This window comes from Terrapene carolina, unplaced genomic scaffold (genome assembly GCF_002925995.2).
Source record: "Terrapene carolina triunguis isolate 2854851 unplaced genomic scaffold, T_m_triunguis-2.0 Scaffold58, whole genome shotgun sequence".
Taxonomy (NCBI): domain Eukaryota; kingdom Metazoa; phylum Chordata; order Testudines; family Emydidae; genus Terrapene; species Terrapene triunguis.
Genome location: NW_020664409.1, coordinates 47,601,208 through 47,629,135, shown reverse-complemented (window position 1 = coordinate 47,629,135; position 27,928 = coordinate 47,601,208). Strand labels below are relative to the sequence as shown.

At 41.8% G+C, this 27,928-nt stretch overlaps 1 protein-coding gene across 1 annotated transcript; it reads left to right on the top strand.

Moving 5' to 3' along the window:
- Nucleotides 1-863: 863 nt before the first annotated feature.
- On the top strand, nt 864-27,928 carry LYPLA1 (lysophospholipase 1). Its single transcript, XM_026659530.2, has 8 exons — nt 864-1,137; nt 2,287-2,318; nt 7,903-7,968; nt 14,508-14,555; nt 21,230-21,300; nt 21,989-22,062; nt 23,092-23,193; nt 27,740-27,928. The coding sequence occupies exons 1-8, from the start codon at nt 1,069-1,071 to the stop codon at nt 27,926-27,928; spliced, it is 651 nt and encodes a 216-aa protein (XP_026515315.1). The 5' UTR covers nt 864-1,068.

Here is a 27,928-nt window from a genome sequence, read left to right as displayed (position 1 = left end):
GCCACCTTCCCCCCTGAGCTGGGGAGGCTGGGGCTACCTGCCTTCCCGCGCTCCGGAGCTGGGGCCACATGTCACCTGCCCTCCTGGCGCTCCTTTGGGGTTGAGAGGCTCTAGCTATGGGACTAGGCCAGTGGCTGCATGGTGGGGAGGGGCAGCTCTGGACTCCGGTGAAAGGCGGGGCTTGGCTCTGGCGGGGGGGGGGGGGGGGGGGGAAGGGGTGGGGCTGAGGACTAGCCTCCCCCAGCCAGCAGTTCAGGCGCTGCCCATGCTTTCATGTGTAAAAGTCTGAGCAATTTAAAATGACATTCTACTTTTTTTTTTTTTTTTTGCTGTTTGGTGTTCTGTAATGTAATTTAAATGAAAATCCAGGATTAGGACTGGAATGCAGGGTATTAGTTAGTGTTTGTAACTTAACTTTCATGTGTTTAGGAAATTCTGAATAGTTAATGCGTCTTTTTTCTGTATTGTAGTTTAAATAATTTACCAAAACAAGTGATTATATTGCATTATTTTGACAAATTAAATTTGCAGAATTTTTATTTTTTAGGCTCAGAATCTCTCCCCCCTCCCCTCCTAGACAGAGGCCAGGGCTTGAGAGCGGGCTCCAGTGACCCCGACGGGCTCCCTCAGGCCCCTGAGGCAGTCACTTCTCACCTGTCACCAGAACAACTCCTTTGCGCACGCGTCTTGGCATGAACCTTATTATACCCCCCCTCTCGTCGCCAGGGAACTAAATGACAAGAGTAGAGTCCAATCGGAGATGGAGGATCCTCTGCGCCTCAGAGCCAATAGGGGTAGAGAGCAGTGATGGGCGTGTCTTGAAGGGAATACTGTTGCCTGCCCCGCGCCGTCTAACGGCCGCTGTTTAGCCGCTCCATGCGCGTGCTTGCGCATGGGGGTTAGGGGGGAAGGGGTTGGTGACACAAGCCCGACCCCCCCGCCCTCCGACTCCTACTCGCCGCGTTTTGCTCCCTGCTGCCGCCCCTCACGCCTCGCCCCTCCCCTTGGCCCGGTGCCTGCCCCTCCTCCCGGCCAGTGTGTCCCGCTGGCCGCCCTGGAGCCCAGTGTATGTGCGGCAACAACATGTCCGCGCCGCTCCCCGCCATCGTCCCGGCCGCCAGGAAAGCAACCGCCGCGGTGAGTCCGGGCCTACCGGCCCGGGGGAGCAGGGGTTGAGCGGCTCCGTCCTGGGGGTGAGGCGCGCGCGGTGTACGCTCTGGCCTGCGGGCCGTGCCCCGCTGTAACCGCCCGGGCCCCGTGTGCGCGCCCCTCGTGCTCCGGTCCCCTGTCCCTGCCCGCCTCCGGAAGCCCGGGCCGCGCCCCTGACTCGCTTCTGCCCCGGGAGAGCGGCGGAGATCCGCTGGCAAACTGCACTGTCCTGGCCGCGGCAGCTGGCAGGCGCGTGAAGAGGTGCGCTTGGTGTGATGTGTCCGCACGGCCCTGCCGCTGCCTCGTCCTGCTTGTCTTCTGCGGCGGGGTGCGGGGAAGTTCTACCCACGTGCAATGATATGAGGGGCTCTCTCTCCCTGCCACCTTCTGTCTTACCTTGCGAGCTGTGCGGTGTTACACTGGGTTTTTTGTTTGTTTGTTTCATTTACTGGAATTAACTTCAGATGTTGGATGAGATGAAGGTCGTTGATGTCATTTGACTTACAAGTGTCCCTAGTTGTCGTCTCTTAATAAATTGTATGTTTTGCAAGAAATTAAATATAACGAATTGCTAGACAATATCTGGAGTTACCCCCTTTAGTGAAAAGAAGGAGCAAGCAATCAAGATCTGTCGCAGACCTTACCTCCAAAATAAGAGAGAGATGACTAGAAGAAGCAAAATGATTTCTTTGATCTAATTTGGTTATTATGGCAGTAACCTAATAACCTAAGTTGCAGGGAGATGCTTTTAGGGAAGGAAATATGGGATAAAAATGCAGTGAGGGATTTTATTAGGGCTTGGAGAAACTTTTACCCAAAATAATGCTTGCGCTTGGTATTGCACAGATTTTATAGTATATAGTTTTGTAATAATTTACCAATGGTCATGGTGGCACTGCCCATTTAAAAATCAAGATTGGATGTTTTTCTAAACAAATATGCTCTAGGAATTATTTTGGGGAAGTTCTGTGGCCTGTGCTGTACAGGTGACCAGACTCATAATGGTCTCTTCTGGCCTTAGAATCTATGAATGTGTCACAGCTGTTTTTTTTCCTTAAAGAAAAAACAAACAAGGGAATTAGGCATGAAACAACTACTTTAACTCTTGCATTTTTTTATTTTTTTTTTAAATTTTAGGTCATATTTCTTCATGGATTGGGAGATACTGGGTAGGTATAATTGTTTACTGATGTGTATCTAACTTATCTTACAGTTTGAGATTTCTGGGTTTTAAGACATGAGTGGTTGTAACTCAGTTGCTGTTTCTCACAAATTAATTACACTGGCACTAGTTGCAGAGTTTATGACAAATGCTGAAGAGGTGGCCATGCTAGTTTTTAAAAACTCCCACAAAAACTACAAGCCAAAATACCTTTCTGTCTCTTTATTTAAGTGGTTTTGATGTAATACAAAAACTAAATCAGTTAAACCCTATTAAAAAATATTACCTACATCTGGGAGTAATCATTGAGTTGAACTAGCTGTCGTGTCCCCATTCTTCCCTAAAAGTTTGTGTGGGGGAAGCAGGAAAGCCCATTTGTAATTATTTTAAATTCAACTTGATAGTCACTTGTAAGCCTCATTCATGCAAAAATTTAAGCATATGCTTAGTCACCCAGCTCCGAAGACATAGTTGAGAGCGGCAGTGGCGGGCGGGGCACACAGCTCTAAAGGCAGCGCCACTGCCAGCAGCAGCACAGAAGTAAGGGTAACAATATACATCTGCAAAACTTGCTATATATGCTGTGACCAACCTGCAAAAAAATGTGATTTCTCTGTGATTTAAGTAGACCCCTATTTATAGTGAGTATGGTCATATGGTAAATGTTATCATTAGTGTTACCTGTTAATTGTCTGGTTCTTCCACTCCTTTTCTTGACACTAAATATTTAAGGAAGGATAGTAGGATTTGAAATGGGTCATTGAAAGAAACTGGGTGGTTTTATGGTCCTGGGGAAGAAAAAGATTGAGTTACTCTTCTAAAGACATCATACTTTTCAAACAAACCTGTTATTACCTTTTAGTTATCAAGTGAATATACGTTTAGTTAGTTAGTACCCATTATGCCTCTGGCGTTTAGGGCAGCGATGAAGCTCCTCCACTCCTGTCTGTTTCTGGCAAGTCTTTCAATGGTCCCCCAGCTGTGCCCCAGGTTTTTCAGCTTCCACAGCTCTTCACCATGTTGTTTTCGAGTGGCCTCGTTTTCGCTTGCCTTCAGGTGTCCATCTTAGTGCTATTCTGGTGATGGAATCAGTTTCCATCCAAAGCACATGGCCAATCCATCTCCAAGGCCTCCTGATAATGATGGTACTCATATTTTCTTGGCTGCATTGTATGAATAGGTTTTGGTTTGAGATTGTTCTGGGCCAAAAGATACGGAGGATTTTTCTGAGACAGGTTGTATGGAATGAATACAGTTTGGACATGTCCTACTTCGTCATTCCCCAGGATTAGAGCCCTGCACGGATACAAATTTATATCTGAGGATGCAAGTCAGTATCCGCGGAACCGCAGGACTCTCCTGGGAACTACAGCGGCGAAAGGAGCAGAACATGGGGCTGCCGCTCCTAGGAGCCAGCACTCCACGCTGGCAGCTGCTCCGGCCTGGCTATACTGCCCCCAGCCCTGCCTACTGGGGCAGGCACCCAGCTCACTGGCAGCTGTCCCTGGTCACACTCTTGTGTTCAAAGGGCATGCATGCCCCCAGACAGGAGACACAGACAGCTGTGTGGAAGGGACGGGGGTGGGGCTCTGGGCAGTACAACCACGCTAGAGGAGCTACCGATGCGTGGCGCTGGCTCCTGGGAATGGTGGCCCCGTGTTCTGCTTCTTTTGCCACTGCGGTTCCTGGGAGAGCCCTGCGGTTCCACCGATCACGGTTTATATCCATGAATATCTGCATTCGCGGATATAAATTTGTGTCTGTGTAGGGCTCTACCCAGTATTATGTACTACAAAGTAGTGTTGAAAGTATACAGCTCTGATCAATCTTAAATTTGGTTTTGGTGTTGTATTTTGATGATTTCCAGACTGTATTGAAGCTACATTAGACTATGTTCAATACATCCTTGCTTGTTTCCAAAATGTCTCATAGGTTTCAGATTGGAGTTTTTCTGGGGACTTGCAGCTCTTTTATTTTTGTTATATGTTTGTCACAGGAGTCAGAGTAGTCAGGTTCCTGTTTGTCATCATTGGAACAAAAGAAATATATACAGCTGCTATAAAGATTTCAGTATACACCTGTATATTTATGCCAAGTTTCTTTTTCAACATGGCAGTTCTGATGCCCAGTTGGAAAGAATCTCAAAATCCTTGCTTAATTAGTTCTCCTCAGACACAGTTTCTTTTTGACTTGTTAGTACTGCTAGTTTCCAAAATAAGGGGTTCGATACAGTAAGGAGAAAGTAGTAACTAAATGTTAATTCAAGTTTAAGTAGACTTAGGCTTTGGAGCCTATAGTGTGGAATCTGATTAGGTGGAAGGAATAGAGGAGACTTGAGGCTTTTATTTATGTGATCTTTCATCAAATGTTCAGTTCCTCAAGGGAACATGTGCACAGCCCTAATGGATTAGGGCTTTTGAGAGGGTTAAGACTTCAGAACATAAGAACGGCTATACTGGGTCAGACCAAAGGTCCATCAAGCCCAGTTTCCTGTCTACCGACAGTGGCCAATGCCAGGAGCCCCAGAGGGAGTGAACCTAATAGGTAATGATCAAGTGATCTCTCTCCTGCCATCCATCTCCACCCTCTGACAAAGAGAGGCTAGGGACACCATTCCTTACCCATCCTGGCTAATAGCCATTAATGGACTTAACCTCCATGAATTTATCTAGTTCTCTTTTAAACCCTGTTATAGGCCTAGCTTTCACAACCTCCTCAGGCAAGGAATTCCACAGGTTGACTGTGCGCTGTGTGAAGAACTTGCTTTTATTTGTTTTAAACCTGCTGCCCATTAATTTCATTTGGTGGCCCCTAGTTCTTATATTATGGGAACAAGTAAATAACTTTCCCTTACGCATGTTCTCTACACCACTCATGATTTTATATACCTCTATCATATCCCCCCCTTAGTCTCCTTTTTTCCAATATGAATTTTTATTTAGATCATTTCAATAAAGCTTTTTCTTCCAGTTAGAAGTACCATTGTGTATTCTATAGGCCTGATACAAAGCCTGATGAAGTCAGTGGGAATCTATCAATTTATGTAGCCTTCTGATCAGGCCCTACATTAATAACTCATTTTTTTACTTGTTTTAAAAATAAAAGTAATCATGGTGTTTTTAATATTTTTCCTATCCCAGCCAATTTAACAAACTTGTACTCATCTGCTTAAAAGTTAAGATCTTTCAGGGAAAATTGATTGCTGATTTTAAAAAAAATCTTTTTAGTAGTCATAGATTTAATATATACATTATAGTATGAGCAGCATATTTAATTAATTAATGGAGCTATCCTATCTCCTAGAACTGGAAGGGACCCTGAAGGGTCATCGAGTCCAGCCCCCTGCCTTCACTAGCAGGACCAAGTACTGACTTTGCCCCAGATCCCTAAGTGGCCCCCTCAAGGACTGAACTCACAACCCTGGGTTTAGCAGGCCAATGCTCAAACCACTGAGCTATGATAACTCTACAATTTCCCTCATGCATGAAAAAGCTGCTTCCAGCAATGACTGGTTTCTTTTATATATAACAGTCACTTATTCAGTATGTTAAGCATGCTCTGAAACATTGCTCCATTTTTTAAAAAAAAAGTAATTAGGCATTTGAAAACAAATTGCCTTAAGAGTTGAGCAGAATTTGTTCATCTTTGTTATACTGACTTTTACGTACTGATTAGAAATCTCTTGTAACTGGATAATAACTTTGCAATGGTTGTAGTCAATTAAATTTCTCTCTAACTTCTGTGCCTAGTGTAGGTCATAGGAACCTTGAAAAAAAATCTTCGCATTGAAGCTGGATGGGATTTTTTTTTTTTTTTTTATTGAAACTGACTTTTGAAATTTAAGTGTTAATAAACAGCACTCCTAGCTTTGGTTACTACCTGAAACAACAAAAATATACTTTCTGCTTCAAAAAACCTTTTCACCACCAACGTTACTTAATTTTTACCTTGTAAATTACTGTGAATGTTAACAAATCAGAAAATAATAGTGGTGGAACGTACATGTTTTGATGCATGTGGGATGATGCATTTTAAGATAGTGCCCTTTTTAGGCTAGGTTAGTTCAAAGGCAGCCTTAAGTGCTGCCTTTAGCACTTAGACTTAAGTGCTGAGGTGGTATGTACACCTCAAAGAATTAGTTACGGGTAAATAATACTACTTTTTGCCTCCTTTGCCACCAAGAGTCCAGTCATGCAAAGCCATACTCAGACATGTTATTCTGACTTCACTAAGACTACTACTTGCATGAATAAGTCTTTGTAGACTCAGCTCTTAAATCTTGTGTTCAGTTTTGCAAGCAGCCAGGCCAGCGTTCTGCAGTTTCCTGACTGACCAAGTCACCAATGGAGAATGATTGATTGATTGATTGATTAAGAGGTTTTATCCGTCAAATTACAAAATAAACCACACTGCTTCATAGAGGGAGTTTACTTTCTTCCCTTATCAAAACCTTTCCATTGTTTAATTATTTTTACTTTCACAGATATTGAGCTTCTGATTATATTTTCACCTCCCTTGGGGTTAGTTTTATTAAATTTAACATTGCAGGACTTGTGCTAATGAGCTCTGGGCTTACTAAATGAGCCCACAACATCCATGCCATCCTCTGGGTTTGTGATAGCTGGAGGAATAAGAAAGCTTTGAAACTCAGTGCTGTGTTCAGTATGCTGAACAACATGCAGCTCATCAAAAACTGAATTTTGTATTTTATATGCCAATTTTAAATGTAGAATTACTCTAATTTTTCACTGACCCTCATTGTGTGGAGGTGTTGAGGGGAAAGATATTTGGATTACTTGAATGCAAGGAAATTAATCTTTAATCTACTTGTTTTTGTTTTGAGTTACTGCAACCTTAGGTGTGTAGAATCATCCACTGTATGTAGACATATACATCTAGAGAGACAACAGTAGTTAGTTGGGAAATTTTGGGAAACAGTAGGAGTTTCAAATCTCCTAGCTACTTCAAGTTACTGTTCATGTGGCTTCCATATATGATGTGATTGTGTCCTTTGCACAGGAGTTCAGGAACTTCAATAGCGATGTCCAGCAGAGATTGTGCATGCACCTTTCATAAAGGGCAGCATATCCCTGCTCCCCCCTCAGCTCCTTCTAACTGCCCTTTGGCAGAGAGTCAAAACAGAGTAGCATCCGCTTTAGCTAGTTACTGTGTTTCTTAGTGTATGGTAATGTAGTTTCCTTGTTTGTTACTAATTTGACTGACTAATGTAATTAGCTAATTTCAAAAAAGTTTGAAAACAATTGAATTTGTGGCCTTGTCTATGTGTCTTTGAATAGATTGACACAGTAAATGTATCATTGACGGGCTTATAGCAAATGCTTTCTTAAAGAAACTACTGTTGGACAAGAAACTAATTTTCTTTAGATGGGTTTGCTACTTGTTATAAAGGACGGACTTCTCTTTTAACATTGGTAATGCATTTTGTTTTAGGTTCTTTTAGAAATGTCACCTGTAATGACATGACACTCCCTCTTATTTTAGCATTATTATGGCAACAGTGCTTAACTATTAAAGTTAACAGAATTAAACTAGCACATGAAAATGCTATTTAACATACTTTTCTCCAACAGACATGGCTGGGCAGAAGCATTTGCAGGTATCAGAAGTCCACATATAAAATATATTTGTCCACATGCGTAAGTATATAACTTCTTTTTTCATCTTTTTCACTCTTTTTTTATTTAGGAAGTTTTACAAATTTACAGTTCCTTGCCATGTAAATATCAAAAACAAAACAATCATTACAACAGTTGGCTTTTGTTTCAAGACATTATACAGGAATAATATATATTAATCAGATATTCCTGTTTAAGACAGTGTTACCATATTATAGAGTGAGCATCTTGAAAATACCTATGTTGTTTCTGGTTTTTCACTATTTTCTAATGCAAGGCTACTATGTAGATTATATTTTGTAAGGCCATTAGACAAATGTGAGAAGATGAAGTCAGTGAAATTTATGGGTACTCGTCACTTCGGTTGACTACTGGCTATCTGCTTACTGAAAAAGTGCAAATATATGGTTATTTAAAAAAAAAAAAGTTTTAAGTATTGATATGAATTACTTAAGCACCCCAAGTTTTGATTTATATTTTGCTTTGTTGCAAATAACTTAATCTGAGTGAATAAATAGAAAATTGGAAAATTGCTCAAATTCAACAACTAACTTCAATTTGACTATTTGTGTAAGTCTCTGCTTTCTGCAAGCTTTCAAATTGCCAAGTTTTTACTCAGCATGAATATTTATGAGAAGCTAATTTTAAGAATTGATATTTACTTATCTCTGAATTGTATGAACTCCTTTGTAATACAAAATGCACACTGTTGGTTATTCATGTAGTTAGTATAAAGGTTCTCAAACTTTGGTCTGTGGGCCACTGCTGTGTTCTGCAAAACCCTTTTTGGGGAGTCTGGAGAGATGGCAGTCATACAAAGCTGACCCTCCTGCTTATTTCCAGCAGCTAACTTGCATTAAAAGACAACTAAAATACTTGATAACAAGCATCGGGTACTCCTGGGGGGATTCTGTGCCAAAAAATTCAAAATTCTGCACCAAAGAAGTCTGCAAAATTCTGCATATTTTATTGTCAAAATAATGCAATATAATCAAACCAGTTTCAATTGTTTTGGTAATTTACTTAAACTACAGTACAGAAAAAAGTCACAATAACTATTCAGCGTTTCCTAAACACACAAAAGTTAAGTTACAAACACTTGGTACTAATATCCTGCATTCCAGTTCTAATCCTGGATTTTCATTTAAATTACATTACAGAACACCAAACAGCCAAAAAAACCCAAACAAAAAAAACATGGAATGTCATTTTAAATTGCTCAGACTTTCACACACGAGTCATACAGTTTTGTTAATCCAGGGGTGGGCAAACTACGGGCCCGCCAGCTGTTTTAATCCGGCACTCAAACTCCCGCTGGGGAGCGGGTTCTGGGGCTTGCCCCGCTCCAGCCGGGGAGCAGGGTCGGGGTCTGCTCTGCATGTCTCCCAGAAGTAGTGGCATATCCCCCCTCCAGGTCCTACATGTAGGGGCAGCCTGGGGGCTCCGTACGCTGCCCTGCCCCAAGTGCCACCCCCGCAGCTCCCATTGCCCGGGAAGCACCGGGGCGGTGCCTGTGGATGGGCAGTGTGCAGCAGAGCCACCTGGCCATGCCTCTGCATAGGAGCTGGAGTGGGGACATGCCGCTGCTTCTGGGAGCCGCTTGAGGTAAGCGCCACCGGAGCCTGCACCTCTGAGCCACTCCCCCACGCCCCAACCCCCTGCCCCAGCCCTGATCCCCCTCCCACCCTCCAAACCCCTCTGTCCCAGCCAGGAGCACCCTCCTGCACCCCAAACCCCTCATCCCCAGTCCCACCCCGAGCCCACACCTCCAGCCAGAGCCCTCTGCCCCAGCCTGGAGCCCTCTCCCGCACCCTGAACTCCTCATTTCTGGCCACACCCCAGAACCCACACCCCCAGCCAGACCCTTACCCCCTCCCACACTCCAACCCCAATTTTGTGAGCATTCATGGCCTCCCGTACTATTTCCATACCCAGATGTGGTCCTCGGACCAAAAAATTTGCTCACTCCTGTACTAATCATTGTCCTGGACCTGGCTGGGTACTTTAGGAAGTGCCTGGTTCTGATTGTCCAGACATTTTATTGACTGCTTGGTAAATGTTTTATTTGCCTTTAAAATCTTTTTTTTTAATAGGTAAGTAAAATAAATCCTGAGCTGTAATCTAACCCCATTGTGCCACTTTGGCACAGGAAAAAAGTGAGAAAGCACATAGATATTCCTATCTGAGGATTCCCTCACTGTCATTTATAATAAGGCTCCTTTACATCACTCTGGCAACGTAGGGGCCTTAAAACTTTCACAGGTTTTATGCTCGTGGGGGAATTGACTGAGGATGGGAACAGTTAACTAACAATAGGAACATTAACAACATTACTACACAGTCAGGCTGCTACATTTGTGCTTCAGAGAATGAGATCAATTAGCTAACAGGCAGACTGCTACATTTCTGCCTCTAGCCTGCCTCGTGCATAATAAAAAGCCATACCCTTCCACGCCAGTGAGCTGCAGTGGCAAGCGAGAGACAGACTTTCTTTCTCTCTGTCCCTTGTTGGCATGCACGCACGCCCAGCCCCCTCCCCCACCCGACGGTGATCGACCACACAGGCACGCACGCCCAGCCTCTCTCCCCCATCTCTGAGACTGCTTCAGATGTCCAGATGTGCTGCCTGGGCTGCCAGGGAACAGGCGTGTGTCCCCTGGCAGATTTTTTGTGTGTGTGTTTTTCTGTGGGAGGCACAGAAAAAAAAAATGCAGGTCATATAAATTTTGCGCAGAATTCGCTTAGGAGTAACAGGACTCTACCTAGTAAACAAGGCATTAAATTATAGCTGGCATCTCTTTAACACTTAAAATCAGGGTGAGTAAAAGACCAATCTTGGTCTATTTTAAGAGAAACTCAGATTGTCAGTCCATCCTATGACTTAACTGTTCTTTCTGGGAAGAAGAGCATCTTGCCTCATTAGGGCAAAAGTAGTAGAGAGGCATCCCATGTTGCAATAAGCAGCAGCAGTCTTGAGAGATCTGTAGCAAGGTTGGTGTGGCAAGGGTGAACACTGTTGTGGAGTTCAGCATCTGGTTTCTATATAATAAAGCCAACCCCTTGAACTACTCTGCGGACCCATCTGAATGATAGCCCAGCACTCTCTGGACTCACTTTCCTGCTGGCCCTTTGCTCTTTTATTTTAAAATGTGATAGCTGTGTTTCCTGGTCCACATTCAGCACCTCTTGCAAACAGTTCATCTCCTACTTTCAGTGCAGTAGAGAGAGAAACCTGTGGATTGAAGTAAAGATGTTTCCGTTTCTCACCTGGCAAAGCAGAGTATAGCATGGAAGTGATCAGAGGCAGGGGGGCACCTAAGGGTACATCTGCACCTACAGTGGCAAACTTAGAACCCATAGTTCATCATGGTTTCACTGTCAGTGGTGTTGGAAATAGTGGAAGCTGTAGCATAGGCAAGATCTAAGTGTTTTTGCCACTGTCATAGACCACATGGTGGTCTCAGCCATGCTTCTTTGCCTTTCCCATTCTTTAGTGGCTAGCTTTCCCCCCCCCCCCCAGAGGAGGGGAAAGAATGGGAGGTACTTATCTCTTTATCTTCCCATGCTCTCAGAATTTTAGCAGGTGGTGGGGTGAGGTGCAGCACGGCACAGAAGAGCACAATTGGATGAGGGGGAATCAATTTACCCAAAATTATAATAAAACATATGGCAGTTTTTATTATCAGATCAGATCATTGGGCTATCTATAATAGCCTCCTCTGTCTGACAGTTGCCACTACCACATTATTCAGAGGAATGTGGAAGAAATCACATAATGGACAATTAAGATGTAATCTGCACACTGGAAGTTTCTTCTTAAATTGTTAGCAGCTGGCTTATTTCCTGAAACATAGGTGTCTATGTCCTTTGCAAACACTTGTATAATCTGTCTGAAACAACTGTTTTCTCATGCATATAAATGACTAATTCAGCACTTGGCCTTGACACATTGTGACAATTAAGTCCACTGCTAAATTATGCAGTGCGTGGTTTTAAAAAAAAAAAAATCTGACCAGTATCATCCTCATCAGTTTTAAATTTGATGCCTTTCAATTTCATCAGTGTCCCTGGTCGTTTTTGAGGTGGCCTCTACATATTGCCAATGGGGTGCTCCTATTGTGGTTCCGAGCTTTGGAAACTTTATGGAAACCAGTACATCATAAGTACTTCATGTGAAATTGAACTTTTGGACCCAAGTTTGTAAAAGCATGTGTCCCTAATTTCTTGCTTTATTTGGACAGTTTGAGATGTGAGGACATTATTTTCCATGCCCAGAGAGACTTTTGGGTTTCATATCCAAGACTCTCTTCATTTCTAGGTTAGTGTTGTATTATAGTTAGTTTTTTCTTCTGGGCGCTTTGCTGTTAGCCAAACAGGCTTCCAGGGGGTTGATAAAGAATGGGATTTAAACTTTGTGCATTGTGCTTCTCCATGTAAACCGGAGGTGGATATATACACCAGCTCTCTTTTAGGCTGGGCAAGCCCACTCCTCATACTACTGTTTGGAAGTAGGACCTTAACACATAATTCCTGCACCAATTGGCAGCAGAGGCCCTGGGCCTTAGCTGATGAGTCCTCAGTATCCAATCCTTGGATCTGATCTATGATTGGCTATCTACCCTTGCACTGGAAGAGAGTATGCTGCCAGGCAAGTCAGATGGAGAATTCTGTACCAGATGGGAGTTGGTGGCTTGCTTACTCTTACAGGCAACAAGATTTCATTGAGTCCAAGAATTGAGCTTTTTGGTGCTAGAATTTCATTAATAGTTATGCTGATTTTGGCTTCTAAGGAACTCTTTGGTCTATGTCTTTGTTCAATGGCTGGAGATTGCTAGGTGTCTAAAAAACCTGGTACTAATCAAGCATCTATTGACCTATTGAGGCTGGAGAATTTCTTGGCACCAAAAAGGTTTGTATTCTTGGAACAGACTTTTGCAGCTGCTCCCTTGCTATTGCTGAAGTTTTCTCCTGGAGGAGGACCATCAGTTTGTGTTCAAGTAAGTGAATCCACCTGCCATCTCAGCTTGTCTCTCAGGTGCCGCACTATTGCAGCCCAGACCTTTCAGGTATCCTAACTTCTTCCTGTGGGTCAGAGAACCAGTTCCTTGATGGGATCTTAATTTGTTATTAACAAGGCTGATGGACTCATGTTTGAGCCCTTAAAATGGGACTCTTCTTTTTACAAAAGACAGCATGACTACCTCTATGAGAAGAGAGTTGCACAAGTTTTAATAATTTATCCTATTTTCACCATATTCTTCAGAGATAGTCTTCTTACAAATTCATTTCAAATATATAGAAAAAATTGAGATTTCTGTTTGAATCAGACAATCTCATAGTTCTTTCCAAAACTTCATTATTTTCTGGAGGAAACAAGGCTCCACACCCCCCATGTACAGGGGTTTTGAGGGTTTTTTTTTTTTTTTTTATATATAGTTAGAACCGAAGACTTTAAGAAGTTAGCAAGACTTCTTGTAGCATAAAGAAAATGCCATTTCCACTTTAGGAGTTGCAAAGTGGAACAGGTTGTACAATGAGACCTGTTATGACTCAGCTAGGGTGAGAGTGCCTCAGGGTCTTAAAACTCAATCTGTTACGACAAAAGTATCAATGATGTGCCTTCATAATGTTTCCATCGTAAACTACTAGCAGGGCTACTATGTGGATTTCTGTACATCCATTTATACATCACTGCTCTCAAATTGGTATCTAGATCTGATGTTTGCTTTGGGAGACTGAATCTGTAGAGCCCTTCACGGATACAAAATTTGTATCCGCATCCAATCCGCAAAAATGATCCGTGGATATCCGCATTTGCAAGGCTCTATGAATATTTTTAATTAGAACTCTTAAATTACTTTTCTGGGGGTTCTGCTGTTTGCTAGACTCCCATAAGTCTGAATGAGCAGAGGCCAATTGAAGAATAGTTACTTGTGCTAATACACCTCTACCCCGATATAACGCGACCCGATATAACATGAATTTGGATATAACACGGTAAAGCAGTGTTCCGGGGGGGCGGGGCTGCGCACTCCGGTGGATCAAAGCAAGTACAATATAACGCGGTTTCACCTATAACGCGGTAAGATTTTTTTGGCTCCCGAGGACAGCGTTGTATCGAGGTAGAGGTGTAATTGTGGTTCTTTGACATTGTTGCCTCTGAATATCTGCTCTACGTGGCCATTCTTTTCATGAGAGCATATAGCCAATTTTTCTTCTGTACCATTCGTATGCTTCTATTGTCTGTGCTTTTCATAGTCTCTCAGGGTTTTCATTCTGTTCTTAAGGAAATCAACTAATTATTTTAATCTGTTGCCTCAAAACCTATTGTAGTTCTGCTAAAAGACCAAAATTGGTCTAACTCATGTTTACCTTCAGTTTTAAAAATGAGAGAGCTGACACTGGTCATGCTTTAGAAATGGGATGAAAATATAGGAAACATCTAGCTTTACAACTTAACGTGAAATCTTGCAGTGATGCAGAAATAGTTATCTGATGTGTGGTGTTATGTCAACAAACCTTTATATTGAATTATACCAATATTATTTTTCAATTTCTAGGCCAGTTATGCCAGTTTCTCTGAACATGAATATGGCCATGCCATCTTGGTAAGTACTTTCTGAATTAGAAATAATCATATATAAAGTCATAAGTGTTTATATTGATTGGACTTAACTCAAGGATGAGCTTGAATTGCTAGTTTTAATCAACTGTAAATGCAGAACAAATGTTCTAACAAAGGTTTCTCGTTAATAGTGTCAAACTGTCTCATCAGAAGCAAAAAAGAAATACTAGCTCTGAGAAGAAAGAAAAGTCATCAGACAGGGAAAAAGCAACTTTTAAAATTGAAAACATCAAATGTATAATATACATAATAGTCTTAAATCTGCTTGAAAGTTTGTATTCTTTGTGTGCTTGTTTACTTATGTTCCACTTCTGGTGTGCGTGTGCCTCATGTGCTGTAGCTGGGAATGCTTTAGTCAGCTATATCTTTTGGTCGTACCTGTTCCTTTGATGACCTTGAGCCCTGCTCCCCGAGGGTAGAACGGGGGTGGAACAACCAACTGACATTGATTTCCTTTCAGCTGCTCCTGGCTATGAGGTGGACCCAAATAGCAGTGTCCCCACTCCCTTTTTCAGTCACCTATTTTATTAGGATTGTGTAAATAGTTATTTAGACTAGGTATTTAGTGTAGTGTTTTTAGTAATTTTAGCTTTGTTTAGATTTATTTTCTGCCCTTTAAAGGGAGGGTCTGATATTTTGTCAGGACAGAAACCCCGGGCTTTACATTTTGAGTCCTGTGGGGCTGGTACGCCCATGTATGACACATATTTAAGTTGTCTTTACTTTTTAGGTTCCGAATATGTAAAAGAAAAACATAAGGATTGTAATACCCTCGCCAAGAGGGCAGCTACATCTAGGACAACAGGATGAAGTTATTCCTTTTTGAGAAAAATATGAGGCTGGTCTCTGAAGCAGGTGGAATATAGAATCCCCCAGTCTGGGACAATCCTCAGTGAAAAATGTCCTGGTAACTGCCTTAACCTCCAGGGGTCTGACTGCTTTTGTGTCGGCAGCTGCGAGCAGTAACAGGTATCACTCTTCTCAGGAGTGCAGAGGAAGATCTCACAAAGAAAGAGGTTTGGCTCACTCCCTGCTGTCTCTGGGATGAAGGGATCTCTGAAAGCAGCTCCTCATACATCAGTTTGGCAGGAGGTAGCTGAGAAAGCCTCACCGGTGTCTGTTAGCACTGGAGCAGAGCTTTCTGCTGGCTGCTGTCAGTCTGCTGCTGTCATCATCTGCTTTGGGTGCTGGGTCAGCTCTTTCATCTGTCTTCAGCACCAGTCCATTCTGAGCATGTTTCTCCAGTGCAGGACAACTCTCTTGGCTGTCTGCAGCATGGGCTCATTCTGAGCATGCTGCTCTGGCACTGATTCAGTTACAGCCCCTTGCAGTGCTGACTTCCTCAGGTGGCCTGAGAGAAGCAGCTGTCTGTGCCTGTTCATTCGGAGCCTGACTGCCCCTTAGTAAATGTTTTGTCAATCGGGATGCTTTCTAAGTCACCTGGGGGTTATTGTGGTAAGCCCCATCAGTGGGTATTTCTCCAAATCCCTCATGAGCAGCACCCCATCCTCTTCTTCTAAGAGGATGGGTATTCCTTTTCTGATAATGGGGATGTTTTACCCTCTTACCCTTTGGGAGTAACTTTTTATGACTCATATGTTTGAGAGTCAGGTCATACATAGGGTAAATATACAGGCATGTTAGTTCAGAAGCCTCTAGGTAGTACCCCCTGCCCTGGCCACATTCACTTCATCCATGTGGACCAATTGCTTCACTTCACTGGTGCCATATCCTAAATCAAAACTTTCCTCAGCTTCGATTTCCAGGGTTAGATATCTTTTACCCAAGGATCCACGCGTCATGCAAAAGCAATCACAGTGATCTTGTACATATTGTTGAACCAGACTCTTCTCCACATCAGACTCTAAATGAACATGTACTTCTGCAACAAGTTTCTGAAACTATCCTAGAGCATATTCCATCCACGTCTTCACAGCTTGAACATATGGCTCCTCTTGAGGCATTGTCATTAGATAAGTCATTTCAGGAATTGGTCCACAGAATGACAGAAACTTTGGCGATCCCAGCTCAGACTGTTCAACAAAATGGACATCTATTGGACATTTTGCATATTTCTCTACTGGATATACACTTTCCTTACCTTTAAATGAGGGCTTGTTAGAACCAATCTAGCTATTGTGGCAGACTAGCATCTATCGCCAACCTGTAAGATAGCTGAAAAAAGGTGTTAAGTCCCTTTGATAGGGTTTGAATATTTCTAAATGCATCTTGTTCAGGGTCTTTGGCACAGCTCAAGAGAAGTTGAAACATCAGTCTTTTAGAACTACTCCAAAGGAGAACAGGAAAAGAGTGGACCTCTTAGTAAAGAAGAGTTATTTGTTAGCTAGTCTTCAACTTCTCATAGTGAATTATCAGGTCCTTCTATCATGTTATGATTACCTTATGTAGAGCAAAGTTGCTGAAGATTTTGATAAACCTTTGTTAGACATCAGAGAGAAATTTAAATCTCTGTCTATGGAGGGTCAATTAATAGTTAAAACCCTCTTCACAAGCTTCCAGTCATGCTGCTAATGCAGCATCAAAGTCCATGGCGGCAGCAATTAGGCAGCTTGTCATGCCTTCAGCATTCTGGGTTTCCAAACAAGATTCAGATTACACTGGAAGACCCTCCTTTGAAGGGAATCATCTGTTCTGTTCTAAAACTGACAAGTTGTTACATTGAAGGACTGTCTCGTACCATGTCACACATTAGGCAGCTATGCTTCCCGTTACAAGAAGCAGTCTTGATATCATACTCAAGCAAAACAGACTGTCACTACTCTATCATCTTTATCAGAGAACATCAGATTTCTCTAAGAAGAAACCATATATACATAGGAGGAAACCTTCATCGACTTCAAATGCTGCGAAGGCTGGCTCAATAGTAATTTTGATGTGTATATCGAGAGCTGCCAACCAATCTTAGAGGATCTTTATACCTTCCCTACCCCCTTTGGGTACCGTTTACATTATTTTAGGGAACATGGAACAGTATCACCAGCAACAGGTGGAGTACTGGAAATAATTCCAAAGATTACTCTATTCAATTCCAAGACGTTTCCACCCCCAACTCATCTTCCCCATCTCTTTTTAGGGACTCCGCTCATGAGAGTCTCCTTCAACAACAGGGTCCGTTTCTTTTGGCTCTTTGTGATATAAAGGAGATTTTGACCCACAGTTGGGGGGAAAGGGTTCTATTTGTGATATTTTTCTAGTCCCCCCCCCAAATTGGGAGATTGGTGTCCAACATTGAAACTGAGATCTGCATTTCTTTGTTTGCCAGTTCAAATTCCTACTGGTAACACTGTCCTTCTCACTTCCTTCCCCAGATCTTCTAGATTGGTTTGCAGCTCCAGATCTACAAAATGCGTATTTCCATACAGCACATAGGAAATACCTGTGCTTTGTAGCGGGCAACACATTACCAGTACAAAATGCTGCCTTTTGGTTTGTTTATGGCCCCGAGAACTTTCACTAAATTGTCTGGCCATGGTAGCAGCACATTGCAGAAAGAGAAATATGTTTTTACCCATATCTTAGTGATTGTTTGGCGAGAGGATTGTTTTCAGACAGGTGATAAACAGCGTTCAGTATGTCATATGTCTGTGCACAGTGGAGTTGAGTGTGAACGTGAAAGTCTCATTTAATCCAACACAAAAGGTAGACTTTATTGGGGCGCTAATCGATTCCATGACGGTTACGCATACCTGCTGCAGACCAAGTTTGACACCATACTAGAGAGGATAAATCAAGTGGGAAACAATCCATGTACCACAGCAAGGACATGTCTTCGGCTTTTAGGTCACACAGTTTCATGTATTCTGACTCCATTCAGCAGACTGCATCCTTATTGTCGTCAGGGGTGGTTATGGATAGCTTATTGCCTGGCTGTTCACAAAATAGATATAGGAGTATGCATCCCTCAAGAAGTTTTGAACTCCCTTATTGAAAGATCCACATCAGGTCTGCAAAGGAATTCTGTTCTCCCTAGCGCTTCCCACAAAGTCAACAGTGACCGATGCTTTGTTGTTCGGTTGAGGAGCCCATCTTGACAACTTGACAGTACAGGGTCAGTGGTGTCAGAGAGGGTTGGCTTCATATAAGTGTCCTACAACTCAGACTGACACAGCTTGTCTGCATGTCCTTTCTATTTCATAACAACATTCAGAGTTGACAAAAAGAACATGGTGTTATTGTCAGTTCTTACATAAACAAGGAGGAACCAGATCAATGCTCTCATGCAGGAAAGCAATCCTTCTATGGAATCTGAAGGCAAAATATACAGCTATCTGCACCTTTATCTTCCAGTCCTACACAACACGCCAACAGACATCTAAATAGGCATTTTTCTCAGAATCACTTATGGTTCATAAAGGATTCTGTCATGAATGGGGTGCTCCCCTTATGGATCTGTTTGCAACTGAACAGAACAAGAAATGCGAAGGCAGTACTGGTTCACGGTAATAAGAAATCTCTTGGTAACACCTTCAGTACCTCTGTCTCTTCTACCAGACTTAATTACCCAGAACAATGGGACAACTATTCATTCAGATATATCATCACTACACTTCATAAAATGGAAACTGTCGGGTAACAGAGTTGAATAATTGTTCTTAATTGCCATACAGCTTGTTCATCCTTCAGTTTAAAAGTTTTTGTGAAAGGTTTAAGGGGATTTCTTTTTATTAAAACAGTTCCCTCCATGTTGGAAATTTAATGTGTTATTTACCAGCCTGATGGGGACATCCATTTGAACCATTAGCCTTGTGCTCGTTATTCCATTTGTCTGAAGACTGAATTCCTTTTTGCAATCACATTGACACTCAAGGTCTGAATTGCAAGCTGTCATGCCAGGACCGCAGTATATGACTTTTCACAGGGATAAAGTTACACGTTAGCCTCACCCTACATCTCTACTCAGAGTAATCCCTTAATTTTCATTTAAATAAGCCCATTCATTTAAACGTGTTTCTCCCTTCCCCCCACCCCCCGCTTCATTCATCCAAGGGCAAGGCTGTGTTTCAGTTTTTGGATGTCCTCTATGCTTCCTCCTTTTATTTAACTCCAACAAGACCATTAAGGCACTCCCATAGTCTGTCTGTCAAGAGCTCCAGGTTTCAGGCAGTCTCAACTCAAAGAACCTCTAATTGGGTGTGACACTGCATAAAGTTACTTTATGGGGTGGTCCATTTAGAACTCAGGTCATGTTAGCTCATATTCTACCACAGACCACTTCTGGAACCTCTTTTAGGGAGAATACCCATAGCTGATATATGTAGAGCTTCTATTTGGAGTATTATACATACATTCCCTAGTGATTACTCTTTCATTCAGGTACCTTGTTCAGATGCCCCATTTGAGAGGGCTATGTTGCAGTCTTTATTTTATTAGAGGAGAGCACTAGAGTTTATTTATTATATACTGTTTGGGAGTCACCAGAAGTAGAACACACACAAACAAGCAGTCAAACTAGAAAGGATAGTTACTTACCTTTAGTAACAGGAGTTCTTTGAGATATGTTTACATGTGTTCCATGATCCACCTTCCTTTCCCCACTACTGCCAAGTCTAATAGACTGGGCTTGAGAGTGGCATGGGAAGTGAGGTTTGGTTGTTTGCCCCCTTTCTGTACTGGGGGGAGGAGACAGGGCTTGAGGTCATCAAAGGAGTAGATGCCGCCAATGGACCTTGCTGATTAAAATGTTCCAATCTCCAGCACATGGAGTGCATACACATCAGAAATGGAACACATGTAAACACCACAGCTCATACTCCAGTTACTAAAAGTAAGTAATTTTCCTTTAATTATTTGTTGTGAAAACAGGAACAAAAATTCCTGGAATTATTATTTACTACTAGTCATGGGTGGTATTGTTTTGTGGACAATTAACTATTTAAACTTTACAAAAAAGTGGTCTCTGATTTCTTTTAGACTGGAAGCTCCAATAGAAAATCGTGTTGAAATCCATATTTTTTTACTTTAAAGTGAGGATGTGAAATGTTATGTAAATCTTCCCTCTCGATTTTTTTTCTTCAATTTTTTTTTAGCTTTTCTATATTAGCTGAAAGAATTGTTTAATTCTCAGCATATGCCTGCTAATATTTGGACAAAAATATTACAAAGAATATATTGCCTGCCTCTTAAATATCAAAATACTGAACTGTTTTATTTTGACAAGGTAGAAGAGGGCAAAATTCGTAGAGATTATAGTTCGTTGAGAAGTTGAAGTTTTTTTTTTTAATTCCCACTAAAAGATTTCTCAATGTGTTTAGTATAGATGACCGGTGCAGCTACTATATAGTGCAGCAACTGAAATAAAAATTATATAGTTGAGCATCTAATTCCTTGTGCCATAAACCATTAGATTAAAGAAAAGAAATATGCTTAAACTCTTAAAGATCAGTCATTTCTGAGCTCTCATATGTGAGTACTTGCATAACTACTGTTTACAAGGTGTAAACTGATTGAGCCTATAGCTTAACACAAGGTTGAGCCTATTCTTAATAATGATCTGTAGGATAATAAAACATCAAAGTGTGGAAAAAGTGATCATTAGTACATCTTCTCATTACTGTTTGTATGATTATGTCAGTGTACAAAGGTGTGTTAGTTCCCTAGTGAATAAACGTTATCTAATTGTGTTCTTTTTCTTTTAAGGTTTGATATTATTGGACTCTCTCCAGACGCACAGGAAGATGAAGCTGGGATCAAGCAGGCAGCAGAGCATGGTACATTTATGAGTATTTTTAATGTATCTTCCAATTTTTTTAAATGAGTGTTTCCCAGATGATATATATATATATATAATGTATAAAATATGTGTATGTATATGAAACGGTTCCTTCATTTCAGCTGTTTTCTCATTAGCCAAGTTAGAAACTGACATTAAAATGACGATTTAAAATGGTAAAGTCTCTGATAGTATATTGTCTGTTTGTTAACTAAATGATTTTAAGTTTCTTACATTGTGTGGGTGAATTTAGTGGCTCATTGATCAGTCTTTGTATTCCCACATGTCAGATGCATTCCTATCACCCACTAAATTAGAAACCTTCTAGAAAATACAGCCCACTGAAGCCACGCAAGCATGCTTATGACACCAAATGCTCAAAAGTCACCACCCATTATGCACTGGGACTTTTGTGTGACCCTGACCCAACAGTTTCTATTTTGGTACCAGCACTTCTGGCCTTGCATGAACTGCTGGTGTCTATAGCACCAGAATTCTTGACCCTAGTCTCAGAACTTTTGGTCCAGAGTGTTTTGCTTGGGCAATACTCCATCAACTTCCCATCTGCCAGCTTTCCCTTGACACAGGGGAGATTAATACTGCCTTTTACCACCTATACCACCTCCTCTTCTGAACTCCCCTCGGAAATGCTACATATTAACTAATGGACTTCATTTGACTTGCAGTTAAAGTACTGATAGATCAGGAAGTGAAGAATGGAATTCCTTCTAACAGAATAATTTTGGGAGGCTTTTCTCAGGTAAGGTACTTGTCAGGAAGGGAGTTTCAGTTTCTTTGTTGGAGGGAAGTTGAAGTTATCTCCTTGGAACTGGGAAATCCTGTTAACGAGCAGATGATGCTAGTCATTTCTGAAAATAAGGCCTTTAGTTTCGACTTACTTCCAAAAGGCCACAAAAGTAATTCTTTTCCGACTCTAAAAATCGACTTAGTGAAAAATGACTTTACATACTACAAAACTGCTATAAAGTAATATTAAAATAAGTTTAAGAAGAATAGTAACTTCAGGGGTTAGTTCTAAAATTTCCATGTCATTTTGATTCTGTAAGGCATCTGCTTTTTGTATTCCAAAATGCAGAAATAATCAGAGTCTGAATTTTATGTAGGTAATAGAAGATCTGAACTTCAGAAGGAAGGAATTATTATTTTCTGAATGAGTTGTCAAAGGTCTGCGGTAGACGTTTTGTCTTGTGATAAACTGGTTAATAAGAATATACAAAAACTAATGTGAACAAAGCTACTATTCTGCTTTTCCTTTTCATTTGCCTTCAGATGCTAACAGGTAGAGGAATGAAAGTGTTAACTACTGTCATGTACCTTATTGCATTATATGGTTTTAAAGTGGCTGTTGTCAGACAAATGACTAGGAAAGAGAGAACTGTCATTATGGGAAGTGAAATTTTCTTTTGGCTTGCGTATCATCAAGGGAGTTAAACAAATTTGTTCTGTAGTCTCCTTTTAAAACAACAACAAAAATGATGTTACCACGAGTCTGGAAGAATACAAGATTTTAGATTTAGTTTGTAATTATCAGTTAGAACAGTGCTGTCATTTTACTTGTAAACTGAACAAATTTGATCTAGAATAATTGAAACACAATAAGGATGGAGTCACCTGATGATTTTTAGAAGTACTTTTCAGATCCATCAGTTGAAATTGGAAAATATTGTTTGTAAATATAAGGGGCCACAAATCCTGAAGTAATGGTGATAACTGTTTAATTTAAATGTTTAACTTCACCATTGTAATAGTTTTTATATTTCTTGATTAGGGAGGTGCCTTGTCATTGTATACAGCTCTTACAACACATCAGAAATTAGCAGGAGTCATAGCACTCAGTAGTTGGCTTCCACTACGAACCTCTTTTCCACAGGTATTTGTACTACTTTCTTAAACATAACTCAGTCTTCAGTGAGCTAATTGAAGTTGAACATTTGAACATATTTTTTCACTTTCATTACACTGTATCCACAGACTAACACTTCCCCCCCCCCCATCCCCCACTAGATAGAAATTGCGTACGTTAATTAGGTAAACAATTCTTTAAATATGTCCATAAATTAAGGCTTTGTCTACACCAGCACTTTAGTTGGCAAAACTTTTGTCGCTCAGGGGTGTGAAAAACGCACCCCTGACTGATGTAAGTTTTAAAGATAAAAGTGCCAGTGTGGACAATGCTATGTCTGCGGGAGAGCTCTCCTGCCGGCATATAGCAGCTACTTACAGCGGTGCAGCAGCAGTACAGCTGTGCCACTGTAAGGTCTATAGTACAATAACTCCTCACTTAAAGTCGTCCCGGTTAACGTTGTTTAGTTGTTACGTCGTTGATCTATTAGGGAACAAGCTTGTTTAAAGTTGCGCTATGCTCCCTTATAACATCGTTTGGCAGCTGCCTGCTTTGTCCATTGCTTGCAGGATTCTCTGGAAGAGCAGCCCCTCCTTGTGGGGATTAGAACTGGGGTGTGGGGACCAGCAGCTCCCCCCCCATTCAGCTCCCATAAATTCCCTGTAAGGTATGTGGCTCACCAGCTGCCCAGCAGCAGTTCAGCTGTCCCTCCCCCCACTGCCGTGCTGCTCCTGCCCTGTCCTCTGTCTTGGAGCTGCTCCCTGGAGCTTCCTGCTTGCTGGGGGAAGAGGGGAGGGGGTGCTGATATCAGGATGTCCCTCTGCCCCCCGCTCCTAACCCCTCTCCAGAAAGCGGAGGAGGGGGACAGGCTCAGGGAAAGAAAGGAAGGAGCTTGCTGGAAGCTGTTGCTTCCCGTCTGAACTGGCTGATGTGCTTAAAAGAGCAACGTACTTGAAGTGGGGTCAGCGTACTTACAGGGGCAATGCACGTCTCTCTCTCTCACTCACTCACTCATGCACACACACCCCAGCACTTTGGAAAGTCAGCACCTGTGCAGCCCTGCATGTGCTGTCAGGAGAAGGCAGTGGTGCACTCCAGCTGGATAGCATGGGGTGCTCATCATGTTCAGGGAAGTGTTTGCAGCTACTGCCCTGCATCTGTTGTGTTTCCGCCCTCCTGCCTCAGTCCATGCTGCCTTGTCGAGTGTGAGGCTACATTAATAACAGTGTATTAACCCTTGAGGGCTCAGCCGAGTGCTAGTTCATCATTTAGCAGCAAGGCATTCCCTGGGAAATATCCCACCCCCTGACTCCACCACCTCAACCAAGCTTCACAATCATTCATTGCTGTGTACAATATTAAACTGTTTAAAATTGTTTAAAACTTATACTCTATATGTATATAATGTCTTTTGTCTGGCGAAAAAAATTTCCCTGGAACCTAACCTCCCCCCCATTTACATTAATTCTTATGGGGAAATTGTATTCGCTTAACATCGTTTTGCATAAAGTCGCATTTTTCAGTAACATAACTACAACGTTAAATGAGGAATCATAGGGTTGGAAGGGACCTCAGGAGGTCATCTAATCCAACCCCATGCTCAAAAGCAGGACCTAATCCCCAACAAAATCATCCCAGCCAGGGCTTTGTCAAGCCTGACCTTAAAAACCTCTAAGGAAGGAGATTCCACCACCTCCCTAGGTAACCCATTCCAGTGCTTCACCACCCTCCTAGTGAAAAAGTTTTTCCTAATATCCAACCTAAACCTCCCCCACTGCAACTTGAGACCATTACTCCTTGTTCTATCATCTGGTACCACTGAGAACAGTCTAGATCCATCCTCTTTGGAACCCCCTTTCAGGTAGTTGAAAGCAGGTATCAAATCCCCCCTCATTCTTCTTTTCTGCAGACTAAAACAATCCCAGTTCCCTCAGCCTCTCCTCATAAGTCATATGCTCCAGCCCCCTAATCATTTTTGTTGCCCTCTGCTGGACTCTTTCCAGTTTTTCCACATCCTTCTTGTAGTGTGAGGCCCAAAACTGGACACAGTACTCCAGATGAGGCCTCACCAATGCCGAATAGAGGGGATCACATCCCTCGATCCTACTTATACAGCCCAAAATGTCGTTAGCTTTCTTGGCAACAAGGGCACACTGAGTCATATCCAGCTTCTCATCCACTGTAACCCCTAGGTCCTTTTCTGCAGAACTGCAGAACTCGGTCCCTAGTCTGTAGCAGTGCCTGGGATTCTTCCTTCCTAAGTTCAGGACTCTGCACTTGTTGAACCTCATCAGATTTCTTTTGGCCCAATCTTCTAATTTGTCTAGGTCCCTCTGTATCGTATCCCTACCCTCCAGCGTATCTACCATTCCTCCCAGTTTAGTGTCATCTGCAAACTTGCTGAGGGTGCAATCCACACCATCCTCCAGATCATAATAAAGATATTGAACAAAACCCGCTCCAGGACTGACCCTTGGGGCACTCCGCTTGATACCGGCTGCCAACTAGACATGGGGCCATTGATCACTACCCATTGAGCCCAACGATCTAGCCAGCTTTCTATCCACTTTATAGTCCATTCATCCAGCCCATAACTCTGTAACTTGCTGGCAAGAATACTGTGGGAGACTTTATCAAAAGCTTTGCTAAAGTCAAGGAATAACACGTCCACTGCTTTCCCCTCCTCCACAGAGTCAGTTATCTCATCATAGAAGGCAATTAGGTTAGTCAGGCATGTCTTGCCCTTGGTGAATCCATGCTGAGTTACTGTATAGACATAGCTAAAGAAAGTGGTGCTATCAGACAACTGAGGCATCATGTGAAGTCTAGTCCTTTGTCAAAGCTATTGTTAGGCGTTGGTGCCTTTGCTCTGTTATTGAAGCTAACAAGTAAGTGCTCGTCTGCTCCAGTGCTCCAGATGGCTGTGGAGCCGATATATGGGAGATTCCATTTCCCTGAAGTTGTTGGTAGATCAAACATGCTAACTCAACATTCATTCCAGCAGAGGGTTAAATTTTACATGCTTCCTCAGGGGTCCTTTTGTTTAGCAGCAGCCCTTTCCTTTACTCCGTCCTTAATTTTTTGTCTGTTTGCTGGCTGACTTATCTGGTCACCTCCCCTAACTCTTGCAACTTTCTGGGATTCAAAATACCACTACCACCTCCTGTCACCTCAGTAGCAGTCTTGGAATAGAGGAATGGGGGCAGGCAGGAGAGGAGAGATTCTCTTTAGTATGCTTCTAGTCTATAAAAATTGAATGGCATGTGTATGTTTAAATAACCTTTACCAGATGAGGTGGCTACTAGTTTAAGCTTCAAGAGCCAAAATTGCATTGGTAATGAGTAATAACACGTCAGATATATTGGTATCAATCCAGAAGATGCTTACCCTATGTCAGCATTTGAGAACAATTTAGTTTTGCTTATGTTAAACATTTTTGCTAAATATTCTTTTTAAAGTTGTTACTTAATTTCCATTTGAAATAACAGTATTTATAGCCTAAAATAGTTTTGTACAAACATTTCAAGTGGTATGTATTTTGTCTGAATTCCTTCTAGTACAGAATATTTTGGGGGCATGGAGGAAGCAGTGTGTAAATGGAATACATTATCCCTGTTGTAATTACATTAATTCAAAGATATACTGGGAAGTTCAGTGTTATCATAGTGTTATCAGTGTGAGCCCATACAATACCCATTTTAAACAATAGGATAGGGGGAAGCTGAGCACTCAGTAGTTTCCATTATCTCCCGGTAGTATCGGAGTGCCTCATAAATATATCTTAATTCCTGTGTGAGATACAGTATTATCCCCATTTTACAGATGGGAAACTGCGACAGGAAGATACTCACTATGTGTGGTCTTGCATAAGTGGCTAATCAGCAGATTCAGAATCACAACTCAGGACCTCCTGACTCCCAACTCCGTGTTCATTCCTCCAGACAATACTACGTTGCTGCTAGAGTTGCTGAGCATCCTCAGTGGCTGTCGATTTCAGTGGCAGTTGACTACTCTATAATTCTAAAAATTGGTCCTTGGTTGTCTCTAAGTGGGCATTCGGGAAATAAGGAATGCACAGTTAGTGCCACCTACAAAAATTCTGATTTTAAATGACTTTCCCAGTGTCATAAGACAAGCCTGTAGGATAGAACCTAGTTCTTCTAGGAAATGAACTGCCTTACCACCCATTCTCTTCCTGCAGTCCACTACCTTAATCTGTACACAATTTCTGCCTTTGAGTTGTAGAAGATGATTTACTTTCCCAGAAATTGTGCTTTAAAAGAATTCTAATTCTGTAATCAATTAAATGATTATTTAAAAATAGTACTAACGTATTTCTAATTATTCTATTTTATTACATAGTAGATAATTAGATATAAAATTTAGAATAACATGAACTTGCAAACCAGTCAGTGTTTCTTTTTCTGTCCAAACTCTGCTCACTATCATTATATTGTTTGTTCTATAGCCTAATTTTACCTTGAATGAACTAATCTTATGCAATTTCATTTCCCCCCCCCCTTTTTTTTTTTTTTTTTTTTTTTTTTTTTTTTTTTTTTTTTTTTTTTGACAGGGTGCTATCAGTGGTGTAAACAAAGATATTCCTATTCTTCAGTGCCATGGGGACTGTGACCCTTTGGTGCCTCTGATGTTTGGTTCCCTCACTTTTGAGAAGCTAAAGAGTCTGATAAATCCAGTCACTGTAACCTTCAAGACTTATTCGGGCATGATGCATAGTTCATGTATTGAGGTAATCTTCTAA